Source organism: Helianthus annuus, chromosome 14 (assembly GCF_002127325.2).
Source record: "Helianthus annuus cultivar XRQ/B chromosome 14, HanXRQr2.0-SUNRISE, whole genome shotgun sequence".
Taxonomy (NCBI): domain Eukaryota; kingdom Viridiplantae; phylum Streptophyta; class Magnoliopsida; order Asterales; family Asteraceae; genus Helianthus; species Helianthus annuus.
Window position 1 is genome coordinate 91,058,774 of NC_035446.2, and position 27,209 is coordinate 91,085,982.

The 27,209-nt window shown below is 35.7% G+C and overlaps 1 protein-coding gene and 1 long non-coding RNA gene across 2 annotated transcripts; one reads left to right on the forward strand and one right to left on the reverse strand.

The window, feature by feature from the left end:
* The first annotated feature begins 951 nt into the window (after positions 1 to 951).
* Positions 952 to 4,844, forward strand: LOC110885018 (probably inactive leucine-rich repeat receptor-like protein kinase At3g28040). Its single transcript, XM_022132715.2, has 2 exons — positions 952 to 2,520; positions 3,232 to 4,844. The coding sequence occupies exons 1-2, from the start codon at positions 1,061 to 1,063 to the stop codon at positions 4,715 to 4,717; spliced, it is 2,946 nt and encodes a 981-aa protein (XP_021988407.1). The 5' UTR covers positions 952 to 1,060; the 3' UTR covers positions 4,718 to 4,844.
* Positions 4,845 to 23,919: 19,075 nt separating this feature from the next.
* LOC118486268 lies at positions 23,920 to 26,161 on the reverse strand. The gene is made up of 3 exons (XR_004878151.1): positions 25,496 to 26,161; positions 24,436 to 24,575; positions 23,920 to 23,971 (listed from the first exon to the last, which is right to left on the reverse strand). It is a non-coding gene; the product is annotated as an uncharacterized LOC118486268 (long non-coding RNA).
* Between the last annotated feature and the right edge of the window lie 1,048 nt (positions 26,162 to 27,209).

Sequence of the window (27,209 nt, forward strand, 5' to 3'; positions counted from 1 at the left end):
AACATGTGCCCCCAATTTCTCCAAGTTTCCGTATACTAAAAATAATTCCTCCAATCTACATCAATATTATTATCCAAACATGCCCTTTGATTTACCCTTATTCCCGTTCCTGTTCTCAATTTTTAAAACTCAATCTTTGTTCAACTAAAACCAAATCAACAACCCCTTTAATATCATTGTGTCATGTTCTCCTTTCTTCAAAGGTGATTCATAAATCGCAACCAAAACATCTTTCACATTTCACACTAAAGATTTTCATAATCAACATCCCGCCGTAACGCGCGGGGTGGCGACAACTCGTTACTAATAATTACGAAAAGGACACCGCGTTTTTCAACAAAACTTTCAGTTCGTACGTTAAAGTTATTTGTATTTGATCTTTTGTCAATATATATAATATAATACATGAATTACCTATATTTCAAATTAGAACATCACCATTCACCAACCATGTCCTTGGAAGTAGACGAACATGTCCAACGTAGCGAAAAGAAAGGGAGAGTGAAATCCTCCTCGAAGGGCGGTAGGGGCAGACCTTGTATAATTTGGGAAAAAAAATAGTGAGAATCTACCAAAAGAAACCTCTTAAAAAAATTTCTGGATTCGCCACTGAAGAGCGGTGATTGTGAGAGGGGGAGGACCGACAGGGGTTGTTCACAAACGATGGCGGGTCATGTCGACATGGATACGGGTAGACCGCCCGTGAAGATGGTGCCGATTGATATGGTCTTAGAGACATTTTAAAAATGACCACCACATACACTGTACAAAAGATTCTGTTAGAATTTTACCGGAGACAACAAACACGGAAAAATATGCAATAATTAAGATAGTGATCATAGAAGATCCAAACTCTGATCACGGGTTCCTTGGACATTAAAGGGAATGCATGTGGTGAAGTAGGTCCACAAATTATGTATTCTTATGCCTCATTTCTTGATTGTCATTTCCTAAAAACATTCTTTCACACAATTCCATTTTCATATTCAAATTTATTCACCAAAAAACCCTATCTTCCCATTTCAGTATGTCCCCCAAATAGTTTCTTCATCTTTTCATCATGGGCTTTCTTCATGTGTTCATCTTTGCATTAATCTTTGTTCCTTCATTCACCATCAATGCAGATGAATCTCTCAACCTAAATGAAGAGGTTTTAGGTCTAATAGTCTTCAAATCATCTATAACAGACCCTTCATCACATCTTTCCTCATGGAACCAAGATGATCAAACCCCGTGTTCTTGGAAGTTCATAACTTGCAATCCGGTCACCAGTCGGGTCACTGAACTCACTCTTGACGGGTTAAATCTTTCCGGAAAGATCGGTAAAGGGCTTGAGAAGTTGCGAAACCTCAAGGTACTATCACTTGCTAACAACCACTTCACAGGACACATTAACCCTGAGTTATCACTTCTCACCAATCTAGAGCACCTTAATCTTAGTAGAAACGGTTTTTCGGATCGAATCCCGGGCTCTCTAACTAACTCCGGAACCATAAAGTTTCTTGATTTATCACAAAACTTTATATCCGGCCCGGTCCCTGAAGAGTTGTTCACGAACTGCTTATCACTTAGATCACTTTCTTTATCCTCAAATAATCTTGAAGGTCCCATTCCTCACTCACTTTCCAACTGCACAACTCTAAACCATCTCAATCTTTCCAGCAATAGTTTTTCGGGTAATCCGGATTTCACTTCGGGTATTTGGACCTTAACCCGAATCCGAACGTTGGATCTTTCGCGCAATTCATTTACCGGATCCATACCCAATGGTGTGTTTGCTTTACATGATCTAAAAGAGCTTTCTTTAGAAGGTAACCACTTCTCAGGAGCTTTACCTTCTGATTTAGGATTGTGTCCACATTTAAAGAAGCTAGACTTTAGCAACAATCTGTTCACAGAAACAGTTCCAGAATCTCTAAAAACTCTTTCTACTTTAAGCTATTTAAATCTAGCCACTAATATGTTAACCGGTGAATTCCCACAATGGATCGGAAGCTTGACTAGCTTGGAGTATTTGGACCTTTCCAGGAATAGATTAACCGGAATGTTACCGGAAACAATTGATGTATTGTACTCATTGACATACATAAGTGTTTCTGATAACAATTTAACTGGGAACATTCCAGATGGTTTGTTCAAACTCGGGTTTGACAGAATCGACTTGTCTAGGAACGAATTCACGGGTTCCATCCCACCCGGTTCGAGTAAACTTTTCGAGTCTCTTGAGTCGCTAGATCTATCTGGAAACCGACTCATTGGAGATATTCCAGCAGAAATGGGACTTAACTCTAAGTTAAGGTACTTGAACTTGTCATGGAATAATTTCCAGACAAGAATGCCACCAGAGTTAGGGTACCTCCAGAATCTAACTGTGTTAGATCTTAGATATGGTACCTTTCATGGGTCTATTCCGGGTAATCTCTGTGATTCGGGTCGGATTGGAATACTTCAACTTGATGGGAATTCATTCACCGGATCGATACCCAATGAGATTGGGAACTGTTCTTCCCTCTACTTGCTGTAAGTCGATCTTCTAGTTCTTAATTAACACACTACATCATATAAACAATTTACACACTTATTTTCCTAGAATGGAAAAAAAAATCTATATGCTTTATAGTTGTTTACAATTATAAAGGGTTAATATAAGAAAAAATCAATATTTTTTTTTTTTATAAATTTAAATTTGCTCAACATGATTATAACAAGTTAAAGTCCATAAACATATAAAACAAACACAAAAGAAAATCTCTGAACATAATTTTAGCTAAGTAAAGTTTGTGAACATATCTAAAATGCGTGTAATTTTGATTTTTCTTACCCTTCTTTTAACACATACATAGATTATAGAAAATTATAGCGAGCTAGAATATAGCAAAAAATGGGTTGAGGCATTTTTTTTGACATGTTTATGGATTTTAATATTTTAAAATATGCGATTTTTATTTATTTATTTATTTATTGTAAAAGTAAGAAAATATGTTCGTTTTTAATTAGTGATATTATCCTGTTTTTAAATAAAACATTGAAAAAAAACATAAAAAATTTTGGAGACTATATTCATGCATATAACCATAAAGAATTTGTGACACTTTCTCTTACAAATGTAACTTTCATTTACTTTTAAATGTTTCCAAGTTTAATTTAATCATTTAATTTGTTGTATTGACATTTCTAACATTCTCTAGGGGTAATATTGTAACTTCAAGTGATATGTCTATAAATATACAGGAGTATGTCTCACAACAACTTGAATGGCTCCATTCCAAGATCAATGTCACAGCTAAAAAAGCTCAAGATCTTGAAGCTAGAATACAACCAACTCACCGGAGAGATACCCCCGGAGCTCGGCGAACTCGAAAACCTTCTGTCAGTAAACATATCATACAACAGGCTGCAAGGAAGACTTCCATCTGGTGGCGTATTTCAAACCTTAGGAAAAAGCTCTTTAGAGGGAAATTTAGGCATTTGCTCACCATTATTGCAAGGACCATGCAAGATGAACGTACCCAAGCCTCTTTATCTTGATCCATTCGCATACCGAAACGAAAACGGAAGACGCAGAGGAGATGATCAAGGTGATCAACCTTCAAAAAGCTTCAAACACCATCATTTCCTAAGTTTTTCGGTCATTATCGCGATTGTAGCTGCTGTCGTGATCGCCATCGGTGTTATAGTAACGCTGTTGTTAAACATTTCGGCTAGAAGACGCCTTGCATTTGTGGATAACGCGCTTGAAAGTTGTTCAAGTTCTTCCAGATCTGGTGCTAGTTTATCTATGGGGAAAATTGTTTGGTTTGATTCAAAATCTGATCATGATAACTACTGCATTGTGAATCCTGAAGCCTTCTTAAGAAAGGCGAACGAGATCGGTAGCGGGGTGTTTGGGACTCTCTACAAAGCTTATGCAGGAGATGACAATAATCTGTTAGCGATCAAGAATCTTGTAGTCTCGAATATGACTCCGTATCACGAAGATTTCATTCGAGAAATTGGTGTTTTAGGAAAGTTAAGACACCCGAATCTTGTGTCGCTAAAAGGGTACTACTGGACACCAAAACTACAGCTTTTAGTGACTGATTATGTACCATATGGTAGCTTATATACCAAACTTCATGAACGGTCACCTTCTTGTCAACCACTTTCATGGCGAAATCGGTTCAAGATTCTTCTTGGAACCGCGAAAGGACTGGCGTACTTGCACCATTCGTTCCGGCCACCGATCATGCACCACAACATCAAGCCCAACAACATTCTTCTCGACGAAAATCTAACCCCGAAGATTTCAGATTTTGGGCTGACCCGGATTCTATCAAAGCTGGACAAACATGTCATGAACAACCGGTTTCAAAGCGCGTTAGGGTACGTGGCACCCGAGCTTGCGTGCCAGAGCTTACGGGTGAACGAGAAGTGTGATGTGTATGGTTTTGGGGTGTTGATTTTGGAGATAGTGACGGGGAGGCGACCGATCGAGTATGGGGAAGATAATGTGTTGATACTGAATGAAGAAGTGAAGATTATGTTGGAAGAAGGGAATGTGTTGGAGTGTGTAGACGAGAGTATAGGGGAATATCCTGAAGAAGAGGTGTTGCCGGTTTTGAAACTGGCATTGGTGTGTACTTCTCAGATACCTTCAAGCAGGCCATCAATGGCGGAAGTTGTTCAGATATTACAAGTTATCAAGACACCGGTTCCTCCTAGGATGGAATCATATTAGGAATGTAGTTTGTTTTTTGTTGTTTGCTGTGTAGTTGATGTTTTGTTACTGTTGTATGGATGATTTCAGATAATTAACATATATAAAAAAGAAAAATGAAAATAGAAACAATGCTTCCTGGTTCCTATCTTGGAGATGGTTTTTTACACTCCACCGTATATATATACTAGGTGATAACCCCGTGTAATACACGATTAAATAAATATAATTTTATATATCAAATAATAAAAAATATATCTTTAAAAACCTAGTTTATTACACGGGTTCAATAAATGTAATTTTATATACCAAATAATAAAACAATATATCTTTAAAAATCTCGTTTATTACATGGGTTGAATAAATGTAATTTTAAATATTAAATAATAAAAAAATCATATCTTTAAGAACATCGTGTATTGTATGAGTTAAGTAAATTTAATTTTATATATTAAATAATGAAAAAAGTTACTCGTGTATTGTATGGGTTGAGCACATGTAATTTTATATACCAATCAATAAAAAGTTTTATCTTATTATATCTTTATAAACCTTGTGTATTATAAAATCATTAGACTAAACTGACAAAATGGCCCAAACCGCAGGGATCTTTGCATTATATTAATTTATATTTAGTGTATGTCTTTTGTTAATTTCAAGATAAATAATTTTGAAATCTAATAAATATTTCAAAAGACTATATTATCTCCTGTACGAATTGTTTAAATTTATATTAAATTTTATTTTATAATTATCTTTTAATTAGTATTAATTATAATTAGGTAGGAGATAGATATAAGAAAACTAAAAAATAGATGACTTCAATAAATAACATGTTTCTGTTGATTAATTTTTTTTATTATATAGATAGAAGATAGATTGATTAACTTTGGGTTAAAGTGTGAAAGATTATCATGTGGTTTAAATAATAGATAATAATGGTACACTAAAAATTGGGTTACACCGTGAAAGATTATCATGGGGTATTGGGGTTAAATTGTACTTTATAACGAAAATTATTGTTTTATGCTTTCTTATTTTTACTTAAGTTATGATGTTGATTAACACTTGTGTTTATAAATATATTATCAATAAATTATTAACGCACTCATTGAATGACATGTGTCCTAAATTAGGTTTCTTTTATTATATAGATATATAGGGTAAGGATAGTGTAAAAAGGGCCTAAAGTGTGAGAAGTATAAGAAGTGTATTATAACACTATATATAATACTATATAACACCATATAAACACCGTATAACAATATGTAACACCATATAATACCATATAACACTATGTAACACTATATAACATTATATAACAAATATAACACTATACATCTATCATAGACATGCTATCAGACAAACTATAGTGTTATATTTGTTATATAATGATATATAGTGTTACATAGTGTTATATTGTATTATATGGTGTTACATATTGTTATACGGTGTTTATATGGTGTTATATAGTATTATATATAGTGTTATAATACACTTCTCACATTTTGAGCACTTTTTACAGGATCCTCTCTCTCTCTCTCTCTCTCTCTCTCTCTATATATATATATATATATATATATATATATATATATATATATATAAGGTCAGGATTTAGAGAAAACAGTAGAAAGTGTGAGAACGCTTATCGATCGTCCGATCAAAACAATCTATGGACTAGATTGGCGCGGTGGTGTTTTCGTAAATAACATCAATTTTATTACGTGGACGAGCTTCATTAAGAGTAAAAGAGTCTTTTGACTTCTCCACACAAAACGCCATCTCATGAAATAAAACGCCAAAAACAAAAATCCTAGACCATTCCCAGTAAAAACGCCATTATATATAAAACGTCAAACTTAATTAGAGTAAAATCCCGCCTAAAAAAACCGTCAAAAAAATCCTATATATACAGCATCTCAGACCTTCAATTAAAAACATACACAAAAATCCAAACGCCATATTTCATATATCTCATTCGCCTTAGAAACGCCAAAAAACCCAAACATCAAATACCTTCTAACCCAAAACGTTTTCTTGAAATTCAGTTTGGTTGTCTGTAAAAGATTTCGCTCAATGAAATGGACAAAATCCTTAAGTGAGGATGTTGTCCATTTCATTTAGTAAAATCTTATTGATTAATCATCAGCTTCCATCCAATTTATAACGCCAAAACATACATAAACATTATTGAGCTTTGTTGTCAATAAAGTTTAGCTGTATGGGGTGGACAACATTATCAGTTATCTTTCTTAACAGAGGATTAACGATGTTGTCTATCTCATACAGCAAAACATTATTGATTTTAGCATGATAAAAAATTTAAGGTTTAAGGTGCTCTTATTTCGTGGCGTTCTTTTTATCGGTAAAATGCCAAAAAAGTTAAAAAATCAAACATCGTTCATTGTGAAATTCAAGATTGTTGGCTGAAGGGTCTAAACTCAATAACATTTTGCTGCATGAGATTGACAAATTTTCAAGAAAAAGATGCTGATGTCAGACTGTGTGCTTCCACACAGCGACACATAAAACTACTGAAAAACAAAAAAAAAAATGAATCATACGAAAGTCAAACCAGCCAGTCAACATGATTTAAAAAAGAAGAAAGAGACTGGTGAAAGTGAAGATTTGGAAGATCAATTGTTTATGTATTTTTTTTCCTTTTCAGTTGATTGTTATATATTAAAAACGCCATATATAATAAAAACGCCAAACAGCCAAAATACTTGTTTAAACGATATCATCCCGTTAAATGCCACTAAAAACTCCCAAACTATAAAAACCCAAAAAAAATAAAAAGCAAACTTGAAAATGTAACTAGAAACAAAAAATACAAATCAGTAATACTGAAGATAGGGAAAATTTATTATATTAGAATCTAAAACGCCAAACTTGAAAGATGGGACGTGTTACAGACTTCAGAGATAAAACTTATCAAAAACAATAATTACAAACAGTAACTGAAAAGACGAATACTTTATTATAATAATGCACCGCCTAACTTAGGCGCCAAAAAGACATCCTATAAAATGATACGTCTCAGAACTTCCATTTGATCAAACAAAAAAAAAACAAACGCCAATACTACTAAATACCACTCACTGAAGAACGCCAAAAAAAAAATCAAAGATGGCTAACATGCTTTCTTGGATATTCATAATTGTTCTTCGGGAAGTTTCACTGAATGAATTATTATCAGAAGGGAGTAACTCAGAAAGATTTTGCTGCATGAGATTGACAAAAATTCAAGAAAAAAATATTGATGCCAGCATTTTGTATTTTTTGTTCTTGAAGAAAGTTTGGATGACGAGAAGAGGTCAATGACAATGAAGAGGGGGTTGATTATAAAGATGAAGATCACGATAATCAAAAAGCGAAAACCCACTCACACGTCATAGATCTATGTCCCCAAACATCCACAAAAAAGCCACTACAATAGACGAGCAGACAAAATAATCAAACCAATGGGTTTGTTAAGTTTTACATAAAACGCCATATATTTGGTGACAGTTCTAGTACTATTAAAGAAGAGAGAGACTGATAACAGTGAAGACTGGGAAGAGAGATCCGATTAGGATTTTTAATTTATTTTCTTCGCTTGTATTTTTTTTCCAATGGTTGAAATATAATATAACAATAGTAAAACGCCAAGATAACTCAAACGCCAAAATGTTTATAAAAAAATAATAGAACAATGGGCCATCTTGTTTAAAACGCCTTGGAAAACCCCATTCAAATAGACAATGGCATACGAATTTGAATAAACGCCATAAACGCCAAAATGTTAATACAGTGAAACCATTAAACGCCATTAAAATATTGAATTTGGTTAACGCCAAAAATCTCAAGAACCAACAATATTGGGAAAAGCGGAACTGGAAAAGAAGAAGATGAAAGGACAAAAAAGCCCCTCCGCCCTTTTCTAAGCGGCGTGACACGTGTTAGACCAGGAAGCGTTCTTACCGTTCTCACACTTTTGAGCGTTTTCTCCTGAACCCGTCTCTCTCATTTTCTCTCTCTCTCCTCTCTCTCTCTCTCTCTCTCTCTCTCTATATATATATATATATATATATATATATATATATATATATATATATATATATATATATATATATATATATATATATATATATATATATATATATATATATATATATATATATAGGGGGCTGCTAGAATGAAAACCACCCCGAGTTGTAAGAACCGCGAGAACTACACCCCACGGAGCGCCGTTCGCCATGATTTTTTTTACAAGTAGATGTGTGTATTATAAACACAGCCATAAAAAATCATGGCGAACGGCGCTCCGTGGGGTGTAGTTTTTTACACCACAAGTTTGGTGTTTTTAATTTTTTTTTCTTTTTTCTTTTTTTTTCACCAAACTTGTGGTGTAAAAAACTACACCCCACGGAGCGCCGTTCGCCATGATTTTTTACGGCTGTGTTTATAATATACACATCTACTTGTAAAAAAAAAATCATGGCGAACGGCGCTCCGTGGGGTGTAGTTCTCGCGGTTCTTACAACTCGAGGTGGTTTTCATTCTAGCGGCTCCCTATATATATATATATATATATATATATAGGGTAGCGTTATCTTGAGAACATGGAATTTTGTGAGAACACTAGGAACCATTTTAATTCATTGATCATCCTCAATCAAGGGCTAAGATTAAAGGAGTTTTAAAGGTGAAGGGAACTATATATAAAAGACTCAAAAGGGTATTATTGTAAAAGTATATTTAAAAAAAACCTATTACCATCGCACAACCCTCCAGCCCCCTAAATTAACTTCATCCTCATGAAATCAAAAACCCAATTCTCTGCAACTTCTTTCCAACGCCGGAGACAAGGCTGGCATCGGAGATAACTAAACCAAACGCCGACATCGATACCATACATAAGGTATGAATCTGTTTCTTATTCTCTGATCCTTCTTTGTGTGTTGCAGCTATTGATTTTCCATTCCTTCACCTTTTAATCTTCAAAGGTAACTGATTGTTGTTTTGCTGTTGATTAAGTGGTTTTCTTTTTTCTTTTTTTGTTGTTGTTGTTTGAAGTATGTTGGTTTGTATCTTGTTAGGGTTTGAGAGTTATATGAGGATGTAAAAGGGATAGTTGGGTTTCAATAGTTGCACATAAGGTGTTTGATGAAATGTCTAAGTATGTGTTAGGTTGATTTTGTTGGGTTACCTCTGTTCGACTAGTTGCATATGAGGAAATTGATTAAAGTTCTAAGTGTCTATTGCATAGATTTTGTTTAATTACTTATGTTTGAGTAGTTGCATATGAGGTGTTTAATTACTAAGTGTCTATTGGGTTGATTTTGTTGGATTTTTTTTGTTTGAGTAGCTATAGATGAGGTGTTTGATGAAATGTATACGTATATGTTATAATTTCTCCAGATATATCTTATAAGTGTATATTATAGTTTATCCAGATTACAATTGGTGAGGCCTATCAATAGGACCATGTTGGAATCTGTGATCTTAACATATTTGTTGGAATCACATTGCTTGTTGTTTCATGATACTTGAGCTTGTTCAAGGACATAATCTATTTCCTCAAGTTGTAAAAGATAATCATCTATATGTAGGTTTACACAGGTGTACGTTATTATGTTTAAGCTTAAAAAAATCTTTTGACATGTGTAAATCATCGTAGTTAATGTTGCACCTATGTAATTAAGCAATTTACACATGCGTAAATCATCTTAGCTTCTATTGCGTTTGTGTAATTAAGCAAGATGTTTACACACGTGTAAATAAGTTGTTTACACATGTGTATATCATCTTAGTTAATATTGAACCTGTGTAATTAAGCAATTTACACATGTGTAAATAAGATGTTTGTACGTGTGTAAGTAAGTTGTTTTTGCACGTGTAAGAAAGCAGTTGCATAACCTTCAACTTACGCATACTAAAAATGTCGTTTAACTAAATTTTATTGTAACTGAGAATTTACACATGTGTAATACAGGAACAATTACACATGTGTAAAATAGAAGCTTTGTAAAACAAATTTACACATGTTTAACTAAGAATTTACAAACAAAAACTTTATGACAAATTTACGTATGTCTAACTGAGAATTTTACACATGTTTAATTGGGAATTTACACATGTGTAAAACATAAACACTTACACATGTGTAAAACAAACCCTTACACAAGTAAAATAGAAACTTACACATGTGTAAAACAGAACCTTTGTAAAACAAATTTACACATGTTTAACTGAGAATTTACACATGTGTAATACAGAAACTTACACGTATAAAATAAATTTACACATGTGTAAGTCAGAACTTTCATTGTTTATAATGGCATGTAAAACAAATGACTTAAATATTGGTTTACGGATGTGAATATCAGGTTGGGTTTGGTGATTGTTGGTGATATTCTTTGGTGAATGGATTTTTGGAGTTTGCGCAGGTTAAAGAATAAGGATGATGTTGTTGCTTCGTCGAGTTTTGGGTTTTTTGAAAGCTCAAGATGGACTCTCGGATGTTACGCTTTAGAAGTTGTTTTAATGTTTTGGTCATGTTTGATTTTTTTTTTTTGGAAAGTTTAGGTTGTTTGAAACTTGATTGTATAGATTTATTGTTAAGTTGGACTTGGGTCGTGTGTGGCTTTAAGTCTAGAATATGTTATTTTATAATTTCTAGTTTAGCTCATGCTCGGGGCCTTGTTAGGTTCTAATTGTTAGAACATAGCTAATGGTTTGGGGTTGGTGTCTTCCTTGGGGTATATCCCGGGAAGCCTAATGCCCGTAGGTTGTAAATGTTTTTTTATTATCAAAATTTACTAGGGTGTTGTCCCCATTACATAATATACTGTCTTGTTTAATTCACAGTTTACACATGTGTAAATCAACTGTGCAATTTAAACAGACACAAATATATGACAGTATACACTTTACACAAGTGTAATTTAGTTGCAAATATGTAAAATAGACAAAAATATGTGACGGAGAACAATTTACACATGGGTAATTATTTTCACATATGTAGGAGATACATAGATATGTGATATTGAACAATGTAGACATGTAGATCACCCACGCATATGCAAATATAAATTGACACAATATAAAAACCCGTACATATAATAATATTTGAAAAATGACATGATAAAAAATATAAAAATATGTAAAATCCACCAACATAACAAACATAAACGTAAGTATTAATTACATCGAAGTAATAACATGTACAAATAGTTTTTTCTCCTATTTTTCAAAGGGCCACCAAGATTCAAATTGACTTCTACATAGTTGCGTTCAGTTTCTTGATTGGTTGTATTGCTAGGCTTCACCTTCATTCTTATTGCCATCAGAACACTAAGACTAAAGAGTTGACCCATTGAAGTCACCATGCGACACTTGTTGCTAATGTTAATACTACAGGCGCTGGATTTTATTTGTCTCCTTTCGTGTTGTGTAGATGTAAACAACGAGAACACCAATGGTATCTTAAAGGTTGTCTTGGTTTTTTTACGCTATTAGTTGCTCACCACAACATCATAAACACATGTTGACTCCTCACAGTATCAAACGTGCCTAGCTAGTGCCTGCACCAGCTTATCCTGAACATTAATTCAACATTACACATGTGTAAAACAAATGAATAAATAAACACAATATATTGGATGAATCTATAAACACCAGTATATCCAGTTGTTCAGTTACATGAATAGATTTCACAATGTAAGAATGTAAAATCTAAAAAAACATAAATAAACACCAATATTGTATTAAATTATTCAAACTAAACAAATGCTTATAGTCATATGATATACATAGAGCTAAAAGTACTTGTAAACATAATGAACCAAAAACTTCATTTTTATGCTCTGTTTTAATTACAAGCATAGAAACAATCCAATCTTAAGTCATCTTACTCTTAATTACATTTACTAAACTAAGCCTCAATCTAACAACAAAAATTTACAAAGATTAAACTTCATTATACAATCAATTCACGAATTCACTTCCACCTCATAACCTACAGTACTCTCTAAAAGCTTAACTTCATGTAGAACAACACATAATAGGTATACCCTCTACACACCACCACTTAATATGAAGTTAGAGAACCAACATCTATTAAATACAACACAAAAATAGAAACTACACATAATGATGAAGATATAAAGTTCAATACAATACAAAACCCTAATTCCAATAAACAACTTGACAAAAAATTGAAACCATACGCGTAATTAACCGAGGAGAATGTTGCCAAATCTCTACTAATTATCCAATTCACATTCAAAAACAATTTGAATCGACAAACAAGGAGATGAAGAAAAACAACCCAATTGAAATCAATGATTTCAAGTGTAAATTAACTGAGATTCGTAACAAAAACAGGACAGAATACTTCGAATTAAGACTAAGATTGATCTAAAAACAAGAGACTATCTTGAACATACCTGAATATGCATAAATCATATGGATCCAGAATCGATGTAGTTGAAGGTCGTATGGATCTAAGATATGTTGAATTAAGACTGAAATTGATTAGTAAACAAAAGATTAGCAAGAACATACCTTAATATGAAAAAATCGTATGGATCTAGAATCGATTGAAGAATGGTTGAAGGTCGTATGGAACAGATCTGATTGAACAATGGTTGAAGATCACGTATTGTCATAAGAAAAGGGGGAATGTTGTTTAGCCATGACCAATTACCACTTTACCTTTTTAATTAAAACACAAGGGGACTAAATGAGTGGTTGAGATTTGTTCTTATGGTTCTCACAAAAGATGGTTGTTCTCATTTAAACCCTTCCCTATATATATATGTGTGTGTAGAGAGAGAGAGAGAGAGAGAGAGAGAGAGAGAGAGAGCGGTTAACATACATTATGAGTAATCGTACTTCACGTACGGGACAATCCTGACCGTCAGATCCATGCGTGATTATTTTCAGTGTTTGATACATGAGTCATTTGCGTGATTATTTAACACATGCGTAATTACTTCAGTGTGTTAGTGCATACATCTGTCGACTTCGTCTTGTATCGAGTCTTAGTCTTAGAATGTTAGATTAGGGCACATTGTACGAGATTTCCCGACATGTCCATATGTGGGAAACCACATGTCCATATGTGGGAAACCACATGTCCGTATGTGGGAAACCTTATGGATAGTTTCGCTTATGTGTACATGTCCGTATGTGGGAAACCTTATGGATGGTTTCGCTTATGTGTACAATTGTTGATGCAGATTTTGTGTCTGATGCTTGTCGAATAGATTAGTTATTATTGTACGCTGAATTTGTAATAGTTAGTGAAACGGTCAAACAAACGTGTATAGACCCGCTCGTTTGAAGTGGTCAAACGAGAGGGTTATTTGGTTGACCGTGTGGGTTTTGCTAGACAAATTATGGTTGTATAATGTTTGGTGTCGAAGGATAAGGCATCGAAGGATTGTGTATATCCTTCGATGAGCTCGAAAGATATCCATCGATAGATGAAGATGGACCTCGAAGGATATGTCATCCTTCGAGGTATATGTGTATCTTTCGATAGCTGGATGATCGACAGATGATCTATCGATCAATCAGTTAGATCCTTCGACCATACAACCTGTGTTGAGTATAAATACCAACACTTTGTCATTTGCAAGACTAAGAGAGAATAGGGGAGCTCATTTGAGAGTTCCCTGTGAGCTTCAGTGTGTCTGGGAGAGATCACCACTTGATCTCTTCCCGAATGTATACTCCTTTGGTATTAGTTCGGTTATCATGTAATCGGGCCGACTTGTAATGTTATACTACCGGATTAATACAAAGTTGTTTGTTTATCATCTCTAATCTCTTCCGTCTTTGAACATAATCATGAAAATCACAGTTTCGATCCCGAAACCCGGACCTACAATTGGTATCAGAGCCATGGTGCCCGATTTAGTAAATCTAACCGTTTACTAAGTCACATGTGCTCTAGATCTGTGATTTTAGTGCTTTTTGTTCAAGATGTAAAAATGGTGAAAATCAAGAAAAACTCAGATCTGGACCCGGATATTCAGATCTGTGCTGAACCGAGGGTTGGGTTTTATGTTTTTCACCTAAATATTCAAGTTATCATCATCAAAAATTGTACACAAAGTGTTTTCGTCAAATCTGCAGATTTACACAGCCTTCTGTGTTCTTGATGTTCTTGGTGTGTTCATACTTCGAAGGATCAAACTGATTTCGAAAGATCAATCACAACCTCGAAGGATCAAAACAGTACTTCTAAGGATCATTTATCTTTTCGAAGGGTCATCTCACAAGATTTCGAAGGATCACCTTTACCAATCAACTACTTCGAAAGATCAAACAAGATTTCGAAGGGTCATTTTTTTTGAAAGATCAACTTTAACCTCTTCATACTTCGAAAGATCAACTTTACCTCACAACTTCGAAAGATCAACTATTCTTTTTCGAAAGACAACAACTTCGAAAGATACAGATGGTTCGAAGGATCCAGTTGTGATGTTTCGAAGAGAGAGAGAAAGAGCTGTTGCTGTTGTTCACTGACATGAAGAATAGCGGCTGCACTTTTTTTTGTGGGGTTTTTGATTTGAGTTGGCGGCTGTGCAAGGAGAAAGATGTCGACATAATTTATGTTGGCAGCTAGGGCTTCTTTTGGGCTCACTTGGGGGTTTAATGGGGGCACACATGTTTAATTATTGAGCCCACTTGAGGTATTTTTTGGGCTGGTGATTTATTAGAAGTGATTGGGGCCTACATGGAAAGTACAAAGTTGACTTCATAATTTATCAGACTTCTCTTTGTGTCTTGGGCCTCTATAAGATCAAATAATTCATGTTATGATCAACAAAACTTGTTACAAGTTCAAATTGGGCCAGGGGTACAAGATTGGTTTGTTGTGGGCTCCTTTTAAGAACTAGAATTATTAGAGGTCGGGTGTTAGCAAAGATAATTTGAACCGGGCTTCCAAATCTCAACATCAAATTCGTACGAATTTGGGAGCGCGCGGGATGATGCGGCATGATGAAAACAAGAGATGATGAAAACTTGATTTTTGAAAAATGTGGGGTAGTCACGGTTACCGATGCAAATGGCAAAAATGGTGACGCGACTATTATGGGCCAAAAACAACACGGTATGTTCGCTTCCGCACGTCAATATTTATGATTGTTACCGGTTATTCGTAAATGTTCGAAAGCATTTTGTTTATTGTAATATTCTCGCATTTGAAAACGAACGTATGAACCTAGAACGTCAATACCGGTCCTAACGAGTTCACAAAGTCTTTGGAGGGATACAAGTCGGATCCTACGGGGTACTAGGCGAAATTTCTTTATCAACTAGAATATGCAACGAAGAAATATTTTTGTTTATTGTCATATTCTCGCATTTGGTAACGAATGAATGAACCTAGAATGTCAATACCGGTCCTAACGAGTTCACAAAGTCCTTGGAGGGATACAAGTCGGATCATACGGGGTACTAGGGGACGTTCTTATTCAACTAGAATATGCAAAGAAGAAAGTCGTTTTCGTGAATTTTCGGAACCGAGAACATTCAATGAAGATTGATGACAGTTCCGCTCAGTGGAGGGAATTGGTGAACATTTGAAGATAAATTCTACTCAGTGGAGAGAATTTGTTATGTGAAATTGACGACAGTTTTCTTTGAAGTGGAAAGAATCTGTTAAGGTTTAGAGATTTTACCAAAGAAATGGGGGGATAAAAATTTTCATATGTTGAATTTTTTCGGTAAATTTCTAAACGCAATCATAGGTGGTAGAGTTTGTGATTTTCTGGTGATACAAACGGTTCTGCGTGGAATGTTTTGCACAGACACATATTTGAGGATTTTAATTAATTCTCCAGCCAGCGTGAAGAGTTTTGCACGGAAACATACAGGTATCTAAAGTCGACAGTAGTTTCAAAGCGCTGTTTACTGAAGACCTGGGGAATCTTTATGGAAGTTGATAGTTCAAGGCTGAAGACCTGCAGGATTCGGTTTTGGGTTTGATGTTTCTTTGGGATTTTACAGGGATCTGGGGGTAACTCAATTCGTTGAGTTTGCAAACGATGTACTTGGTCAAGCTGACTTCCTGAGTACTGATGCTGAAGATCCGTAGTGCATTACGTGGTCAACTTCACAAAGGCGAGACAATGAGATCTGGATGTAGTTCAACTAAGCGTGCCGTTTGGTTGAGCTTGCAAGGGATACACTTGGTCTAGCTGACTTTCCTGAGTGTTGATGCTGAAGATTAAAGTGCATTACTTGGTCAATTCCACAAAGACGGTTTACAGAAGACAGTTTACCAGAAATCTCTATCAATGTAGTATGCTTGAAGATCAAGACTTGATGCAGTTTTTAAAGAATGGAACCCTTATCAAATGCCGGTTGGAGTATTGGAAGATCAGCGGAAGATCGGTCAATTGAGCCTTTTGAGGAAATTGCACAACACTCAACACAGATACGCGTACTTTGAGGGGGAAATATTATACAAGGAGCATCAAGATACTACTTACCTGGATCATCGGTCAAGGGGAAATTTGTTAACACAGAGAAGATGAATACGAATACTTGACTGAAGATCGATTGCAGTTTCATTTTCAGCATTCGACAGCAACGGACAAGGGGGAATTTGTTGATGCAGATTTTGTGTCCGATGCTTGTCGAATAGATTAGTTATTATTGTACGCTGAATTTGTAATAGTTAGTGAAACGGTCAAACAAACGTGTATAGACCCGCTCGTTTGAAGTGGTCAAACGAGAGGGTTATTCGGTTGACCGTGTGGGTTTTGCTAGACAAATTATGGTTGTATAATGTTTGGTGTCGAAGGATAAGGCATCGAAGGATTGTGTATATCCTTCGATGAGCTCGAAAGATATCCATCGATAGATGAAGATGGACCTCGAAGGATATGTCATCCTTCGAGGTATATGTGTATCTTTCGATAGCTGAATGATCGACAGATGATCTATCGATCAATCAGTTAGATCCTTCGACCATACAACCTGTGTTGGGTATAAATACCAACACTTTGTCATTTGCAAGACAAAGAGAGTGTAAGAGTTTGAGAGGAGGTTTGAGACCTCACCGGGAGAGATCACCACTTGGTCTCTCCCCGGATGTATACTCCTTTGGTATTAGTTCGGTTATCATGTAATCGGGCCGACTTGTAATGTTTTACTACCGGATTAATACAAAGTTGTTTGTTTATGCGATACACAACATATGTTGAATCCTTCGAAATATGCTGGATCTTTCGAAGTTGTTGAAGATTAGGATCTTTCGAAACAGAATAGTTGATCTTTCGAAGTTGTTGGAGTAAAGTTGATCTTTCGAAGTTGTTGGGATGACCCTTCGAAATCTGTTTGACCCTTCAAAATCTGTTTGACCTTTCGAAATCTATTTGATCTCTCGAGGTTGTTGAGAATGATGAACCTTCGAAATCTGAGAATGATCCTTCGAAAACAAAAGAAGATCCTTCGATACAAGGAAGGATGACCCTTCGAAGAACTGATGATCTTTCGAGCACTCCTTTACATCTTTCGAAATATGACCATTTGAAATCTGTTTGACCCTTCGAAATTAGTTTGACCTTTCGAAGTCTGTTCAATCTTTCGATGGACAAACAACATCCTTCGAAATATGAAGCTGCCAAGAATCATCAAGAACACAGCCACTGTGTAATTCTGCAGATTTGACGAAAACACACATTTGATGATGAAAACTTGAAAGACATGGTGTAAAACATAATACATAACCCTCTGATGCATTTCGTGTAAGGTCAGACCCATCCATTCGGGTCATCCTCAGATTTCGAAGGATGCTGTTTGGGGCTCGAAAGATTGATCAGATGTATCGCAGACTTGAAAGATGTTGGTGGCTGCTTCTTTGTGTATCTCAGAGAAGAGAGAAAGAGTCTGGAAGATGAGTGGCGGCTGGTGTTTGTTTTGGATAAAAGATTAGGTTTGTTTGTCTATTGGTTTTATTAACAACATCCATCAAGGGGCCGTGATTCTTAGTGGCCCTCAACAATGTGATTTTTTTTGGGCCATGACACTTTACTGTTATTAATTCCTTGGGTCTAGAAGTTGGGCTTCATGGATTGTGGTTGAGTTAGTGGGCCAAATTGGAATCATGCCACACAAAAAGGGTAGAAAGATGTGGAAATGGATATTTATTTGTGGACCTATTTATTGTGGATTTTTTATTAGTGGCCCACTAGCAATTTACTAGCAACCATTATCACATTATGGGCTCACATGATGGTTTCTACAAATTACTAGTGGGAGTGGGGTCGGGTGTTCGTGAAGTTTAGTTGAACCACGCTTCTAAATGTCAACGTCAAATTTGTACGAATTTGGGAGCGCGCGGGATGATGCGGCATGATGAAAACAAGAGATGATGAAAACTTGATTTTTGAAAAGTGTGGGGTAGTCACGGTTACCGATGCAAATGGCAAAAATGGTGACGTGACTATTATGGGCCAAAAACAACACGGTATTTCACTTCCGCACGTCAATTTTTATGATTGTTACCGGTCATTCGGAAATGTTCGAAGGCATTTTGTTTATTGTCATATTCTCGCATTTGAAGACGAACGTATGAACCTAGAACGTCAATACCGGTCCTAACGAGTTCACAAAGTCTTTGGGGGGATACAAGTCGGATCCTACGGGGTACTAGGCGAAATTTCTTTATCAACTAGAATATGCAACGAAGAAATCTTTTTGTTTATTGTCATATTCTCGCATTTGGTAACGAATGAATGAACCTAGAATGTCAATACCGGTCCTAACGAGTTCACAAATTCTTTGGGGGGATACAAGTCGGATCCTACGGGGTACCAGGGGACGTTCTTATTCAACTAGAATATGCAAAGAAGAAAGTCGTTTTCGTGATTTTTCGGAACCGAGAACATTCAATGAAGATTGATGACAGTTCCGCTCAGTGGAGGGAATTGGTGAACATCTGAAGATAAATTCTACTCAGTAGAGAGAATTTGTTATGTGAAATTAACGACAGTTTTCTTTGAAGTGGAAAGAATCTGTTAAGGTTTAGAGATTTTACCAAAGAAATGGGGGATAAAAAATTTTCATATGTTGAATTTCTTCGGTAAATTTCTAAACGCAATCATAGGTGGTAGAGTTTGTGATTTTCTGGTGATACAAACGGTTCTGCGTGGAATGTTTTGCACAGACACATATTTGAGGATTTTAATTAATTCTCCAGCCAGCGTGAAGAGTTTTGCACGGAAACATACAGGTATCTAAAGTCGACAGTAGTTTCAAAGCGCTGTTTACTGAAGACCTGGGGAATCTTTATGGAAGTTGATAGTTCAAGGCTGAAGACCTGCAGGATTCGGTTTTGGGTTTGATGTTTCTTTGGGATTTTACAGGGATCTGGGGGTAACTCAATTCGTTGAGTTTGCAAACGATGTACTTGGTCAAGCTGACTTCCTGAGTACTGATGCTGAAGATCTGTAGTGCATTACGTGGTCAACTTCACAAAGGCGAGACAATGAGATCTGGATGTAGTTCAACTAAGCGTGCCGTTTGGTTGAGCTTGCAAGGGATACACTTGGTCTAGCTGACTTTCCTGAGTGTTGATGCTGAAGATTAAAGTGCATTACTTGGTCGATTCCACAAAGACGGTTTACAGAAGACAGTTCACCAGAAATCTCTATCAATGTAGTATTCTTGAAGATCAAGACTTGATGCAGTTGTTAAAGAATGGAACCCTTATTAAATGCCGGTTGGAGTATTGGAAGATCAGCGTAAGATCGGTCAATTGAGCCTTTTGAGGAAATTGCACAACACCCAACACGGATACGCGTACTTTGAGGGGGAAATATTATACAAGGAGCATCAAGATACTACTTACCTGGATCATCGGTCAAGGGGGAATTTGTTAACACAGAGAAGATGAATACTTGACTGAAGATCGATTGCAGTTGCATTTTCAGCATTCGACAGCAACGAACAAGGGGGAATTTGTTGATGCAGATTTTGTGTCCGATGCTTGTCGAATAGATTAGTTATTATTGTACGCTGAATTTGTAATAGTTAGTGAAACGGTCAAACAAACGTGTATAGACCCGCTCGTTTGAAGTGGTCAAACGAGAGGGTTATTTGGTTGACTGTGTGGGTTTTGCTAGACAAATTATGGTTGTATAATGTTTGGTGTCGAAGGATAAGGCATCGAAGGATTGTGTATATCCTTCGATGAGCTCAAAAGATATCCATCGATAGATGAAGATGGACCTCGAAGGATATGTCATCCTTCGAGGTATATGTGTATCTTTCGATAGCTGGATGATCGACAGATGATCTATCGATCAATCAGTTAGATCCTTCGACCATACAACCTGTGTTGAGTATAAATACCAACACTTTGTCATTTGCAAGACTAAGAGAGAATAGGGGAGCTCATTTGAGAGTTCCCTGTGAGCTTCAGTGTGTCTGGGAGAGATCACCACTTGATATCTCCCCGAATGTATACTCCTTTGGTATTAGTTCGGTTATCATGTAATCGGGCCGACTTGTAATGTTATACTACCGGATTAATACAAAGTTGTTTGTTTATCATCTCTTATCTCTTCCGTCTTTGAACATAATCACAAGAATCACGGTTTCGATCCCGAAACCCGGACCTACAACAATGGGGGGTTTCGCTTTTATGGACATGTCCATATGAGCGAAACCTAGTCCCTATATATACCCTAGGAGCGAAATCATTTAAAACGTGTTCTTGTTTTCCATACCGAGGTGCTGCCGGTGTGAGATTTGGTTGTAAACGCTGTTATATCAATCAAAAGTGTGATTTAAGTGAAGATCTAGTTGTTTCTACGTCAGGTACTTGTTTTCCGCACCTGTATCTGATCAAAACTCCTCTGATAGACTCGTTCGGGTCAGAATACGATCCTACAAGTGGTATCAGAGCTTCAGGAGGAGGAGTTCTACAGAGATTTGCTGGATTTCATCATAAATTCTTACTTCTACACCTTCTTTCATCATTTCAGAAAAATTTACCGGTCGAAATTCGCTCAAAATTTCACAGATTGTGTGTTATTGATCATAGTCAAATCCCTGAAAGCTTGACCTTAAAATTCACACTAAAAATGGTCCAAATTAACCTCCGATTAGGTTTCGCTCTTTTGGACATTGTGTAGTTTCGTTCTTGTGAACATAGGAGTTTCGCTCATACGTACACTCAAGACACAAGGTTTCGCTCATTTGGCACAGGTTTCGCTCATTTGGCACAGGTTTCGCTCTTTTGGCACAGGTTTTGCTCATTTGGCACAGGTTTCGCTCATTTGACATCAGGTTCCGCTTTTGTGTCATCTGCAAGACATTGTTCCGCTTTTGTGACCACCCATAAGACCCTAGTTTCGCTTTTGTGACCACCTAAGACACCTAGTTTCGCTCATATGACCAATTAGTGATTCCGCTCAAAGTTCAAAGTTTGATTCCGCTTTAAATGTGACAGTACTGATTTCACAACGTTGCATGTGAATTGTCGGTCATTAAAAGCTCACAAGAAACTGTCAGTTATTAAAATCGATTTAAAAAGTTGTCGGACATTAAAAAGTTGTCGTTAATTTGTGGCCCAATCACTATTGAACATTTAAATGTTGTCGGTAATTGGACGGCCCAATCAGCAAACATTTACGGCACGGCACATGATTGTCGGTTATTATTAAATTTGCATGTGACCAGATATGTTAAAGTGAATAATTGGTTTTGGTCCAATCAGAAGCAATAGGTGTTGGTTGAATTGAAATAAAAAATTGCAAATTGTTGTCGGTTTAGTGATCGAGCGGCCCAATCAAAATTGTTGGATATAATGGCCCAATCAGTTGGTTATTGCATGTGAAGAATTAGTGTGGCCCAATCAAGATTTGATTTAAATTGTTGGCAAATAATATTTCATGCAAACTTAAAAGATGTTGTGTGTTTCGATTGAATAAAAAAACCGGTCCTTTGTGTTTGTGTAACGGTGATTTCATTGATTTTGTTGTTGATGGATGAAGTGTTGGTTTAATGCTTGGGATAATAAGATCATCTTCAGTATTGAATAAAAATCACTTCGTTTGAGTTTGATTTAAGAAGTAGCATGAAAAAGTCCAATTCATTTGAAAGATAACTCTATTCGCTTGAAAGTTAGTTCCAGTTTGTATGGTTTGGAGTTCCAAGTTGTTAAAAGTTCATCAGGTCGTTTGAAAGTCCATCAGTTTGCACGAAGTGAGTCTGGTTGTTTGATTTTGATCCGAGTCATAGCAGTTCTCACAGTTTGCCAATTTAAACCTCAGTCCGCACAGAATATTCATCAGTTCGAGTGATTCAGTTCGCACAGAGTATTAGTTTGATTCAGTTGCTTTGATAAATGTTTTAAACTGATTGTGTTTTGTTTGTTTGTGATACGTCAGGTGATACAGGTGTATCACGATGTGAACCAGTTAGTTTGAAAGCTTCTTTGAAAAAATTCTTCAATATCGAAACATGGATTCTGAATTCTACAATGCGTTTGCTACAACCCCGACTAGTCCATCCGACATTACTAAGATCATGACAATGGAGATTGAAACCGGAACAATGCAAAAACCTCCGAAACTTATGGGAATTGAGGATTATGACGGATGGAAGAAACGGTTTGAGAATTGGGTTCAGGCGAATCATCTAAAAGCTTGGGAAAGCATCGAAACTGAATATGAGAGGCCAAAGAATTCAATGGGAGTCGGTAAAATCATTTCAGAATTCACGGAGCAAGAAAGAGAGAGTTATAAAGCAGAAAAGATTATGATCAATTTGTTACAACAAGCTGTTAAAGAGGATATTTTTGTGTTGCTTCAACATGATGAAAATGCTTATTCTATCTGGGAAGCTCTTAGAAAGAAAGTTGAGGGAAGTACTGAAATGTTACAGAATAAAGCAGCTTTGTTGAAAAAGGAGTTTGAACTTTTTACGTGCATGCCTGGTGAAACAACAAAGACTCTTATTGAAAGATACTGTCATCTCGTACGCACCATGTCACAGTTGAAGATGTCACACCCCAACCGATGGCGAAACATCGGGATGAGACGAAGTGTGTATAGATTGCAAGAGACGTCATAACACTATGTGACAATATTTAATTTAATTCAAATTTTCATTGCAATACTAAATGTCATACAAGATTCGAAAAGAAATAACAACATTGTTTCATAACATAACATAACAAACAAAAGATAGATAAATCTAGGTGTGTATCTAGTCCACCCTAAACTTGTTTCATCAATCATCCATACTTCATTAATCAACCTGCAACATATATTAAAATAGAGTTTCAATGCAAAGGCAATGAGCGAGTATACAAGTTTGTTTACATAGCATAATAGGATAAAAGACTCAAATCCAACATGAACATAATAAAATAGTTTCAGCCATGCTAGTTCACGCAGTCCAAGTGATAGCCCAAGTTTCCAATGCGTTAAGTGCCTTTCCCAAAGTTTAACGGGAGGTTATATGTCTCATCCTAACAATACCCCAAAGACTAACGGGGAGGTGCATTACCCCTATAGCGCTACTATTGTTAAGGCGGAACTACACACAGGGATTAAACGTTCACATAGCACAAAATAGTCTCAAGTATCACAAGTTTCATGTTTCATGTTTAAATGGATAGAGCATGTTTCAAATAAGTTCCAAGTGTCAAGTGTTTTTGATATAGAATACATGTTGCATCCCAAAAGTGTTTAAAACAAAAAGGGATCGAGTATACTCACATAATTGCTAAATCTTCCGATTATCCAAGTGTTGACGAGCGTACGAGTTTAAGAGGATGGAACACCGCGGTCACCCTATATGGGCAAACGATGGTGCATGAGTAAACGGAAGTCCAAGAGAACGAACGAGAGCGGTTATCCTAGATGTTCAAATATTACATAATGACCCCGTTAATATTTATAGGTTAAATATGATTTCTAATGCCTAGGATTTATGAGTTAATTAATTAGATATCATGATTTATTACCTTTTTAACCTTTAACGTACTATTAGAGTTATTGTAAATTTTAATGGTTTAATGGTTTAATTAAGAAAAAAAATTAATTATAAAGAAAAGAAATTGTTAATCATTAAGTTATAGTAAAAAAAAATGAAAATAAATAAAGGAAACAAAACTGTTACTTATATAGAATTTATGGCTTTTAAAGAAAAGGGAGATGAACTCAAAAAAATAAACTCCAAAAGACGTCCAAATTTGTGACTAAATTTATACACTATTAGCTTGCCAAATGTGACTAATAAGTATCCATATCACTTATCACTAATAAGTATAAGTACGTAAAAATATAGTAAAGATTTATTTATTAAAACCCATTTAGCTAATACATACGTGTGATCATCCTGTTCATATTATCAAATTCATATGGATAGTATATTCTATTAATTTATAATAGAAGTGGTCAAATTGATTTTTGACAGAATGTTCCAAGTTGCATCAAAGAAACTTTAAACAATAATATAAATTACCATGTTATCTTCTCCACCATAACTTACTATGACTCCTTCTCTCTTTTACAAAAAAACTCCATGGCTTTAAGTACCACTGTTTCAAATCATTTTTAAACACTTTTATCAACAAAGAAGCTTAGATCATTTAAAGAGTTATGTTTTGAACTGGGGTTTGGTGGTAGATTCCAACTATCATTATTTTTATACAGGCACTATATTTTTTTTTTCACATAAGCAGATTTATAACAACAAAACAAAGGTACACTGACAAAAAGAAACAAAAGGATCAACTGGTTCGAATCCGTGACCCAAAAACGAATTAGAACTCACCGAAAAAGAACGGCAGAACCATCGTCTTTGTCGTCGCCGCTGCCACTGCCCGTAACCACCGTCTCTTGACCGCAACCACCACTGAAACGCCACCCACAACTACGCTGCCGCTGAGGTGGTTCTGTCGCCGTCACCGAGCGCCGCCACCGATGATGGTGGCCGACCATTCGTTCATCAGAGCGAGAGTCGAGAGAGGAGGGGTGAGTGTGAGGGAGATGGTTGTGAAGGGGTGGGGGTTTGCCGGAGAAGACAGGAATGCCGGAGCTCGGCCGAAATTCCGGCTCCGGTTGTCGGATACATGAACGAGAGGGAGAGAGCAGGGAAAAGGGGCTGGGGTTTGGTTTGTTGGAGAAGATGAAGTGCAAGGACATTTGAGAGGGATGATGTTGAACGGCTGTAACAAAAACTCATTTAGGGTTTCACTAGAAATAAATACTTAGGGTTTAGTTAGTAGTTTGGGCTTTAAATATAATTAGTTGGCTGTTGACAAAATAAAAAAAAAGAACATTTACATCTGCCTCAAGGGCTGCGTTCGGAATGGCTGTTTAACAGCCTTGTATTATTTTATTTTATTTTTTATTATTCATAAGTTAGGTAATTTAATGTTGGACATAAAAAAAAAACAAATAAATCACAACAATAAGTGGCAGCCGCAAGTGGCTGTTATCAGCTACTAAGATTCTTTCTTTGTGTTGCAATTTGTTATGACATTTATTAAATTATGTTAAGTTAGATTAAATAGTCACATTTAAATATGTAGTAAGCATGACTAACTCCATGTCCAATTTTAATATATAAGTAAGTAATTTTTATTAAGTATATAAATGTATATATTAATATTTAATCTATATATAAAACATGAAATTAGGCGGTAAGTGTGTAAAAAAATAAAAATAAACGAAGTATATAGTTCGTATGAAATAAATAAATTTTATTACTATCGAAGTTACGAATTACGAAAACGGAGGCGAAATACGAATATGATACGAATGTAAGTTTCCAAAAATAGGTAAATGAATAATCTTTCTAATTAAAGTAAGTTTCAAAAAGCGAGGCGTTACAGTCTCCCCTTCTTTAGAAAATTTCGTCCCGAAATTTATTTAAGAGAAAGATTTTGGACGAAGCATTTTGGCAAGAAGAATGATTAACTAACACTTGAGATTTTGAAGTTTGAGACGTGTTGGGAAGGATGTATAAAATCGTTGAGGAACGAAGGGAAAGGGTTGTGAAAAGTGTTTGTTCAAAATAAGTTTTGAGACATTAATCATAAGTAAAACGTGTATGTGTGCATAGGAAAAGTGGGCTTAAACAACTTTAAAAATCCAAATAGAGAGGTATTTTAGAATATGCTATCCAAGAAAGAAAACTTTCGTATAAAATGGTATGCATTTTGATGAAAAGTGTGCTCGCTTTGTAGGTTGTAAGAAAGCTTTAAAAGCAAAAGTATTTTAGGTTTCGAGCGTTTAAACCAATTTCTTGTAAATGAGGTTTGTATAAGAACCAAAGAATAACTGGGAACAACGGAGGTATGAGAGTGGACGAACGATCTAGTAGGTGAATGTGAGTACAAGAATGGTTTGAAGGTTGGATACAATGTGAATATGAGTGTTGAGAATAAGGCCTCGTCATGGATAATTGGATATAATGCGTTTGTGAGTTGTTAAAGTTTGTATTAGGTCTAAAAGGTCTGTAAAACACCGAATTTCTCATGGGA